The 11,079-nt window shown below is 30.3% G+C and overlaps 1 protein-coding gene across 1 annotated transcript; it reads right to left on the bottom strand.

Moving 5' to 3' along the window:
* Positions 1–2,519: 2,519 nt before the first annotated feature.
* On the bottom strand, positions 2,520–7,946 carry LOC137930830 (cytochrome P450 4c3-like). The gene is made up of 10 exons (XM_068774163.1): positions 7,740–7,946; positions 6,830–6,919; positions 6,402–6,512; positions 5,329–5,514; positions 4,957–5,147; positions 4,738–4,807; positions 4,448–4,649; positions 3,829–3,980; positions 3,495–3,680; positions 2,520–2,722 (listed from the first exon to the last, which is right to left on the bottom strand). The coding sequence occupies exons 1-10, from the start codon at positions 7,888–7,890 to the stop codon at positions 2,550–2,552; spliced, it is 1,512 nt and encodes a 503-aa protein (XP_068630264.1). The 5' UTR covers positions 7,891–7,946; the 3' UTR covers positions 2,520–2,549.
* Positions 7,947–11,079: the final 3,133 nt, after the last annotated feature.

Here is an 11,079-nt window from a genome sequence, read left to right as displayed (position 1 = left end):
GAACTATAGGCCTGAAAAGAGCATGCGTTAGCTCATTTCTGGATCGAGCTTCTAAAGCAGTCTATGTTTGGTCATTTAAAATTTTGTTTAGGTAGAAAAAAGAGTCTGGTCAGTGAAAGTAAATGCTATTGCATCGCAAGTAGAACTCCCCAAATGAGTTCGTCAACCCCGAGCAACGTACCCGGCCCCTGTCCTGACAACGGTATGGTGAATACACGGAATGTTAGAATTTACGTTTCGTAGCCTGGCCTTCCGACAAAATATATATAATTACACAAATATGGTACTGTAACTCAATATTGCAAACGCAGCCATGGTTTGACTCTGTCGCGAAAACATGAATTTTCACCCAAAACGCGTATCCAGTGATGCCCCATGCGAGGGTAACATATCTGAGCTCCAGGCAATCCATAGCCAATCTGCAAAAATGACCTAAGAACTTGGCAGCCTCACAATTCACCGGTAAATCCGCTCTGATTCCGAGGTCATGATAGGGAAGGGGATCGAAGGAGTCAGCATCGCCTCCATCAAGGCTAATGATAGACGTCGCCCCATTTTTCTAGAATTCTCTAAAAAACTAGTATTATGTACAAAAAAAAGAGTATCGGAATTAAGTCAAAAAGAGTCGAGCAAGATCGCAACCTAGTCATGAATAAAGCAATATAGGTTAATTACTATAAATAACAAAAGAAAATAAAATAGCTATAATTGTATAAAAATAAGGTGATACACGGGTGACGATTTAAACGTAAAAAAAGATAGAGATTATTAAAGATGAGACAGAAGAAAATTGTAAAACAAGAGTTTTATGAAAGACAAAAGTAAATTAAAAGAATAAAATGATAAAAAAACTCTATCCAAGTAATAACATCCCTGCCCTATACATGGCAAGGGGGGATAAAAAATAAAAACAAAGGCCACCATTACAATAAATAATGTAACGTAACTAAAGCTCCTGGAAATAGCCTGGAGCTAAGTTATAACAAAAACGTTTAGATTAAGCTCCTGCAGCATACTGCTACAATACTGAACCTGTCATATAACCAGAAGCCGAAAACACTTGTCAATAACGAACGAAAAAGAAATTATACAACTTTTAACCCAATAAAAACCACTAAATTGAAATCTGAAATGTTACATTAGACATCCTTGCAAAACTTACAATTATGTAACTAGTTAGCAATGACGGAATGCGTTTTAATGTTATTTTACTACTGATATTATTTAAATTGCTTCTAACAAGTGTCACTTCCATCACATCTCGATTGCATGTTTAATTATAGTATTTACTATAAACGAACCTTCTAATTGCAATACATGATGTTGAAGCAAGATTATTTAAGTATATACAAAATTATAGGATTATAGGAATTATGTCCAATACTGGAACACGGTACTGGATTTTTTTTATTTGCCAACATAAATTATTCAATTTTAACAACGACTGCTTACAAATGCAATACGTACTTATGTATTACTCTACCAGTGTTAATTCTATTGTAGTAAATCCGATAAGATTCTGGAGTGGTGATGACGAGCCAGCAAGCGTAGCATAGAATCTTCCGATCTAGAATCTTCCGATGACCTTGTTAAGATAGTCGCTGGTCGCCTCCTACCGGTTCTATTAGAAAACTTTGGGATAGGCCTATGTTCAAGCGTGGACATCCTACAGCTGTAACGACGATGATGATAAAGTCAAATAAAAATTCCTCTCACTAGAAAATTATTAACCCTTTCTTTAACCATTTTGTACAGATTGCAGAAAATCTCTGCTAAATATATCGTGTTCAGATGTCATCATCTGAACATAGATATAATATATAATATTTGAATAGTGAACGAAAGATCTTTGCTTGGACAGTTGAAAGAATAATGACATTATGGTACAGTCACTAGAGCGGTGCGGCTGGTGTACGTTACTCTTGTGGCCATTGAGATTAGGTGAAATGTTTATTCGCATCACTGTCTACAAGCAATATTGAAAACTATACCCAACGTTCATTTTTGCACAAAATCTTCAGTAGAAACTGTGAAGTCCATAGGAAATTCTAATTCCTATACATAACATCATACCTGAACTACTTTGAGTTTTATTTACGCCGTCTTCTTAGCTTTGAACCCAGTCATTTGGGGACTATTGCAGAAATAAGTTCCAGTTTGCGCATACCTATTTAGGACATATAGCAAAGATTGCTGCTCCAAAAATATAATATTCATAAAAAATATTATATTACACTATGTACATTTTATTTGCACATGTATTCGTATTATCTCATGTAATACATAATTGTTTCAAGGTAACTAACGTATATGTCCATTTGTTAGTATACACTAAAACTATTTCCGATACTGATATAAAGTCTTTTAAGGAAAAATAAAACAAGGGACGTTAGAAAATTACGTTTTTATTACATACATACATAATTACCAAACCTAAAATTTGTTAATTTCTTTTTACTAAAAAATGTCGTGTTATTTATGTTTCGTCGCTTATTTTAAAATCTAAAGTTTATATTAAACTAACTGAATTTCGAATTTGTTTTTTATTGTTACAAATCTCTCTTTTGTAATTCTATTTTGTAGTCATCAACTGCTTTCATCATGATGTCTAGCTTCGACTTAATGTGCGGTACAGGGCCGGTTTCCTCTTCACCAACTATCTTGTAACGTCGAAGAATCGCTGACAACGCTGACTTCACTGACATTAATGCGTACTGAGAACCTAAAGCAATTAAAACCATTCGAATACATAACAAATGAAATTGTAATAAAATATTTTAAAGCTATACTTTAAAAGCTTTAAGCTGGATCATTGTTTGGATCGACTGAAGTCGCTGGATGAGTGCAGTGCGTGACCGGGTATCGTAGTGATCTTTGGGAAGGATCTAAACGTTGAAGTGAACGTATATCATTTGATATTTTGATACGACGATGTGTCCCAATAGGCAATCTCACTCGCATTTTCCGGTTGAAGTTAAACTTAAATCACTGAATCACTATTGCTATAATAACTAATTAAATATTACAATCAACGGGGCTTTATCGTTTAAATACCGTATAAACGCGAAGATCATATTATTTAATTTATATACAGTGCAATAAAATTTTTAATTGGTTTATATTGCAATGTGCACTATTGAGTTTTAATTACTATAAAACGTATTGAAATCAAGGATATCTAAAGTAAGAGGCTCTTATGGTTAAAGCTTTACAATTATTCTTAACAATTCTCGCAGGTTTCACGTGAAATTATTTTTGTATCCTAAATTTTAGCTTATTTTAAATTGTTTAAATGGCGAATAACAGTCGTTTTTATACTTCTCTATTTATAAAATGGTTATGAAAGAAAACATCAATGTACTATATACATTTTACAACAATTTATAAGTAAAAATCCTAAATATCCATCTTCAATATTTATTAAAAAAACGAGTGTAAACGACAATAAATAAATGTAAAAACACGGTACCCATGAAATGCAAAACAATACTAACCAAGACAGTTCCTAGGTCCAGCGCTAAAAGGCATGTAGCTACAAGAGTGTTGAAGATTGTATCTTTCCGGCAGGAATCTGTCTGGATCGAAGCAATCGGCGTCTGGACCCCAGTACTTAGGATCTCTATGTACACCCCAGATACTAACCACAATACCCGAGCCCGCTGGAATAACATTTCCGGATGCTGAAAATAAATATTTCCTAACATACTGACACCTTTGTTATTGAAAAAAGCCAACAGTAAATAGTAATTAAAATTAAGTATCATTGAAGGTCATTAAAAACAATATAATCTTTGCATTTTAACTACTTAAAATATATATTATACTAACGTAAATAAAGATCTTCCAAAACTTTTCTTATTACAAAGGGAGCTGGTGGAAATAAACGTAAAGACTCCTTCACAACTCTTTCTAAGTATTTCAAATTGAGTAAGTCTTCTTTATTAATTGGCCGATCGGAATCTCCAAAAACACTTTGTAGCCTAAAATAAAGATTGTGAAATAACAAAAAATAAGATCAATTATTTTTTAACCGTGGAATAATAAAATCAGTAACTATTTTCAGATATAATTCAACTTTCATCAACTAAAATTTAGTGATCAACGTTGTTGATAATTGAAATTTTTTAACTACAAGTTTTTTTTAGAATTTTTATGAACTTGGACCTTTTAAAGCACGCCATATTTTATGTTAAGACGTCCACAGCTGAACATAGACCTCTTCTTGAAATTTCCAATAGAACCTGCCGTCGACCTTACCTATATCGACATACTTAAACTTGAATACTATTCTTACTTAACGAATATTATTACTTCTCAAAAAATGTTAAAGCTTAATTAAAACATATTAAAACTATGTTAGCAATGTACATCAAAATATTCCAAAAAACAATATTTGTAAAATCACGATCGCGTAGCTATTTAGTTTGTAGCCAATCGAACGTCTTACTCGTGAAATAACTTCTCTTGCACGTTCGGATACTTTGCTAACAATTTCAAAGTGTAACCGATTGCCACGGCCGAAGTGTCGGTGCCGGCAATTATTAAAGTTAACATCTCTTCTCTAAGCTCCTCGTTAGTGTATCCCCTTTCGTCACCTGATAATGTTATCAAAAGGTCGAGGAATGATTTCTTTTTATAATTACCCAAATCTGTAAAAATAAATTGTAAATATCTTCACTGTTTATTTTTAAAAGGCTTAACTATTTATTTCAATCTTTACAACATATATTGCCTTACCGAAACCATGTTCTGCTTTCTCTTGCAAGCTTTTCTTTTTTATAATCTCATCCCTCTTGTTTCGTATAACCTATAACAAAGTTATAACTAGAGAATCATTTATAAATGTTATCTATAAACATCCGCAGGCTGTTTCATTTAATTTGTAAATATTACATTATTTAAATTTCTACTTTATAGTTAAAGGCAGTTATATCTATGATCTAAGTTTGTTCTTACCTCGTCTGTAAAATCATGCAATATTTTCCTACATTCCTCATGCTTTGCATACTGCGGAAACAATCTATACAGCCATTCGGGTTGCAGCCACAAGTGAAAAATTCTTTCACATATTAAATTCAGCACAGATTTCATGGCTATTAAAAATGGTGGATTAACCTGAGCGTTAATTTTTATTCCTAATGTGGTTTCTGTTAAAAAACACAAAAAAATTAGATCGGACCGGTAAACGCAGCGTAGCACATCCACCCTCAAAATGGAAAGATCACTCTTTTTGAGATCTTCGGTAAACGAAATTTCCAGAGAACTCGATCCTCAACTGAGAATATTATTAATGTTAAAGATGAAAGTTAAATAAATTATTCGACTCACCACATATAGAGTCCAAAGTATAAGCAGTAAGATAAGGCCATGAACTGAATGTTCCGCGACCGACGCGTTCAGCAAGTCTTAAAGATAAATTCTCACTTTGTTTTGAAAATGTCTCCACAAATGTTTCCACTACTTTCGGACTAAAGGCAGGGATTAAACCTTTTCGTCTTTTTCTCCATATCGTTACTAATAGTAAATAAAATACAATCATTTAAAAAATAAGCCAGTTTTATGTAAGAAATGATAATAAATAATATTAAAAAGAAAACGAATACAACAGTGCTAATTATTATTTTTCTACATGAATTTATTTATTTGTAAAATTCTTTTTAATATTCGTAATAAAATAACAACTTAAGGTTTTTTTATTTGGTGAATTTACAAATTAACTTAAATAAAATTATTTCTTAGTCAACTCTTTCAGTACGCATATTATGAATAAGCGAACTCTGAGTACGGTGAAGTTGTAGACTGTAAAAAATTATTAGCAATAAAAATCACCAAGTAAGAAAATAGGTGCTGATATAGTGATCATTTGACTTCGTCCCGAATAAAGCTCAATTTTAAATAAAAAAAATTAAACTGTTCTTTCCTATAATGGCATCATTCAACGTAAAATACTATGAGTATAAGAATTCCATGCGCACCCTGATCAAGTCCATAATAGACTCAGTTCAATATTTTTGTGATCATTTTCACAAAAGTCCTTAATACAGTAATAAGAGCAATTAGTTTTCAATCCTAAAATATAAAAAAATTATTTACATTAAGAGAATTTATTTTATCACTTTTCAAATTTACTACACGATAATTAAAAAACATCAAAAATTTTTTGAACTACATAGTTGTCTACAGAAGAGTTATTTTTATGAAGCTTAGAAAAAGCAACAAAACTTTGATCTTCTCTACAATATCTGTTTGTAAGTATTGAAAAGATTTTCAATTTAACGTTAATTTTTTTCCTAACAGAACAATACCTAACAATATTTGTTATGAAATCTGTTGATAACGTAATAGAATACGATCAAGTACTTTACACTTTATTAAAATAAAAGCAAATTGCAATATCATACCAGGAGCAAATATTCCACCATTTCCAGTGATTTTCCTGAGGAAACGATGCAGATCATCCTTTTCTAAACAAGTCTTCAACACCACCTCAATGTCTACCGGGTTTGTGACAACTGGAGAATTTCTCGAGTTAAAAAGTTTCAAAAATATAAAAGTCAAATTCTTTTGAATAAACTTTTTATATAATATAATTACAAACAACATAAATTATCTAAAAATCTTTTGAATTTTACTGGTAAATAATATTAATATTGAATTACACTGTTGTACATAAAATAATTTAATAATGTTTTATGCCTAAATAAAAATTACAGTATAATTTTTTCCGAAAATATAATTTCGCAAAATTGTTTAATTTCTCAAACATGTAATTTGATTTTTTTTAAGAATTCTTCGCCAGTAACAGATATTAATTAACATTTTCACTCACGAAAGTAAAGAATGTGTCCCAGCCAACCGCGCAATATTCCATTAGTCTTCATAACTGTATAGCTATACATTTGTAGTTTTTCCATTATGTCTAAAAATATTAAAATTAGAGACTAATTCTATTATTTACACATGTGCATATATGTGTATATAATTAATGTGTATACATTTGTATAATATGTGTAAATATTTTTTTTTATTAATAATTATTCATTTTTATTAATATATTATAATAAATGACACATATCTAATAAAGCACCATCTGTCATTTAAGTACTGTTCATTACAATCGTAATGCTCTAACTAGATCAAGTCCGAATGTTTAGCAACGAAAATCTACGAGTATAAAATAGTTGTAGCCGCTGAATGATGTTGAATGAAAAAATGTTGTCAAAAAGTATCAAGGTATTAATGTAATTTTGTAAAGTTTAATTTTTATTTTACTCATTAATTATTATAACTGCTTTAAGAAACCTAAACTCGTAGTAAAACACATGCTAGTAAAATCAAATTAGTTTTGACTGACATTTGGAATAAATACTTCTATTTTGTTACGGATAAATCACTCTGTTTTTACTGCTAAAACTTTGCGAAATTTTAATTTTTTATATATATTTGCTAATTTGTAATATTCTTTATTTGTTAATTTTGTTATAATAAATATTTTTTTACTTTAAACTCAAGTTTTACAATGATTATTTTTTATATCGAAGTGTGATATTAAGTAATCATTTTTCTTCGAAATTCATAAATGATTTTATTTCGCTTAGGCTTCAATACACACATATTAGCGCAAACTACATTAAAATGTTAAATTTTAATTATTGCGCCCGAAATCATATTTAAATTCATAAGATTTTGTTTTGTATTGTATTTACTTTTTAACACTTAATTTTAAAATACTTGCCAACCTTCAGTGCTCCCAGTTAAAGTATGCGCCACTCCTATAAAAGGCAATTCTTGTTCAGGCCCCGGAATAGCAGAAGCCAATCTGTACATATTCCTCCTCTTAAACCTGTATACTAAAATAATTAAAATGAAGCACAATAACCACAGAAACATTATGAAGATAAGCACACCAAAAGTTATATTTATTATTAGCTTTGAGTCGGCTTATTGACCGTAGCCGGCTGACATCTGTAAAAGGAAAATAAAATCCATCTTATATAAACTCTTATATGCAAGACATAGTATCACTGACTTCATGGTGCGGTCATTGCGACTTAAAAAGGAAGCAATAATTATTATTTTTAAAAGCTGCAATGTCAGGATTTCCCGAACTATGCAACGACACTGACTCAATTTTTCCATCATCATGAATTCTATAATTAGTTCACTGCTCGTACTGTATTACTTTGTATTATATGTTCCGTCTTTTTCTTTCTCTAGTCACAATTTTTTTATGTATTGGTATTATATTTCTAATGATTGGAGGAATGAAATCTATATTGATCTTCTACTTTCAGGAATTTATTATAACCTAAGATGAACGACTTTAAATTACTTAAAATGAACCTAAGTAAAACCGAATTTGTTTTCGGTAGCATTTTTTAAAATCTTTCATGGGAAATTATGCTCAATTTCATTTTGACCTTACCTTTTTTAATAACTTTGTTTATTTTCATGAAAATTTACATACCCCATAAACCGTGGTAAAATAACACTTTTTAAAATAGAATATTTATATAGCATAGTTGAATATATTCTATTTGGAATAAATGTAAGACCAAAATATTTGTTACCTCCAATACATTTAATTTTTTTGTCACAAATTTAATAAAAAATTAATTGCTAAAAATAATAATCAATTTACATAGTTTTATAGACCTGATAGAGTTCTATCGTATTAATATTATTCTCTTTTTAAAACAGGAAAATAACGTCATAAAGTATGGGTAAATATGAAAACGCTATGAATTTATTTTACATACTTTAAATTACATAACTCGTTACTTAAAAAATGTATACGCGGTAATTGGATATGAGTGTAAAAGCTTTAAATTTTTCACATCGATTTACATTACAATGTATGAAGTAAATATGTAGTATGAAGTATGAAGTAAGTGTACAGTAAGTACATTAATTTATTTTTTTCTAATGAAATGCATCAACTCAATAACGTTTGGCAGTACAAAGTCTATAGATAGTAAACAATAATAAATTTTAGTATGTTGTAATTCGAATTTTGATAACCATTTTCCTTACTATATCATCATTAAGTACGTTGTTTATTGTTTCTGAAATCATTGACTTTTGAATAGACTATATATTGACAGCAAATAGACTGTTCATTCATTTAAGGTTATTACAGATATAACCCATAACCTTTTATATAATAGCAGGTATTCCCGAAATATAATAATTATTAACTTTTACTAAATAAAATAAATTACGTACATCAAAGCTTGTTAAGTAAACGAGCAGTGATTGATATATCCTAAATGAAATGAATTACTAAGTATTAGTTTGCGTGTGCCTTGCAAGACATCAATCATGCGAAAACGAAAATACTGAAAATGTTGACGTGTCTAAACTTATTGCGAAGTTCACCATTTATTTCTGCACGCATAATTTACTACGATATAGCTTTTCTCTAAGAAATGTGAAGTACAAAATATTTCTTTGCATATTTATACTTAAATTAGCATAATTTGTCAATGTAAAGATAACAAAAACTATTTCGTCTAATCGTGGTAAAATGATTACTGTCTATTTAGTAATGACATTTACGTGTTTTGATTTCAGATGTTTAGTCGTAAATTTGGTATGTAGTTCACAGCAACAAAAAATTTCATAAGTTTTTTCAATTCAGTTTCAATTTCTAATTTAAATGGTATTACATTTTTTCTTTAATCTATAATTCACTCATATTTAGTTATAAACTAGCTTCAATATAGATTAATTCAATTTAAAATTAAAAAAAAGTTCATCATTTTCATAATTTCGGCAGTAACTGTATTCAGTAGTAACGTTAACCGTTGGACGTAGACCCCCTTTATACATTTCCAATAAGGCTAGTGAGTAGTGGCCTGCATCCAGCGTAGGATATCCTACATTGCGCTTGCCAGTTTGTGATCTCCACTCGATGCCTTAAGGCCAGGTGCCATCTGCTTTCAACTTACCAAATCGAGATCTGTGTTGGTTATTTTCATTAATCTACGGATCTTCTCGTACCTGGTTCGATCTCATAGAGAAATCCCTTACATAGGTTTCTTCGTGATTTATTTAGAGATTGTGAGCTTACCAATAAGGCACAAAATGAAAGACCACGTTTAATTGCCGCAAGAGAAATTTAAAAGTACGAAATTCATCATTGCGTGGTAACTACAAAAGTTAAGAGATGCTTTATTCCTATTCTTAATAATCGCTATGCCTAATATTGACAGGCCCTCTCGACCACCATCTGATCAGAATGCTAAACGCGTCCGGACCCCAAGTCCCCCCCGGCTTTGCAATACTGTTGTTGTACATAGGCGCCCATTCATTCAAAGAAGCATTCTTAAAGTACTTAAAGCTCTTAAGTAATTTCCGTAAAAGCATTCCGTCTGGAACAGGCAATTGGTTTACTTTGCACAGCACTGTTTCGTTTCAATTAGAATAAAGAATCACAAATTCCAAAGTTCTCCACTCCTAAAAGACTATTGCTGAGTATTGCCCACTTGGACGACTTATTAGCGGAAATTATGTAATTATTTAAGGAAAACTGTAAATAACATCCCGTCTACTAATAAAGTATAATTGGTAAAACTCCTTCGTTTGCATTTGTCATCGTATTGATAGAAAAATTTTAACTGTTCAACAAAAAAAAGTAATTTCAGACTGTATGAATTGTAATTTTCTGATGAAATAAAAAAAGTGTGACTTGGTGTAAACATCGGTCATATAAAAGTAAGACTGTGATTATCAAGCACAGACATACGCCATTAATTTGTGACTTTTGTTAATATCGAAAACTCGTAACATTAATTTAAAAAAAAATATTCCTAATAGCCGTGTCCTCTTAAGAGACTGTCTAGAATCTAAATTTGACAAATCACACATATAAATCAATAAAATTTCATATATGTAAATGATGATACTATTTCAAAAGTTATGATACTATTTTAAAATTCGAGTTTCTAACAAACGCTATTAGTAACATTTAAATGTTATACCAAGTAAAAACTGTTTCAAATTTTAAATATGACCAGTATTAATTATTTTTATTTATAAATGGCATAATGTTAGTACACATCTAATAAGTCTTTTTTA

This window comes from Battus philenor, unplaced genomic scaffold, assembly GCF_028537555.1.
Source record: "Battus philenor isolate CCGP_79_NKW_IND1 unplaced genomic scaffold, ilBatPhil1.0.hap1 SCAF_7, whole genome shotgun sequence".
Classification (NCBI taxonomy): Eukaryota; Metazoa; Arthropoda; class Insecta; order Lepidoptera; family Papilionidae; genus Battus; species Battus philenor.
The sequence above is the reverse complement of the archived record's forward strand: the minus strand, read 5'-3'. Positions and strand labels throughout refer to the sequence as shown.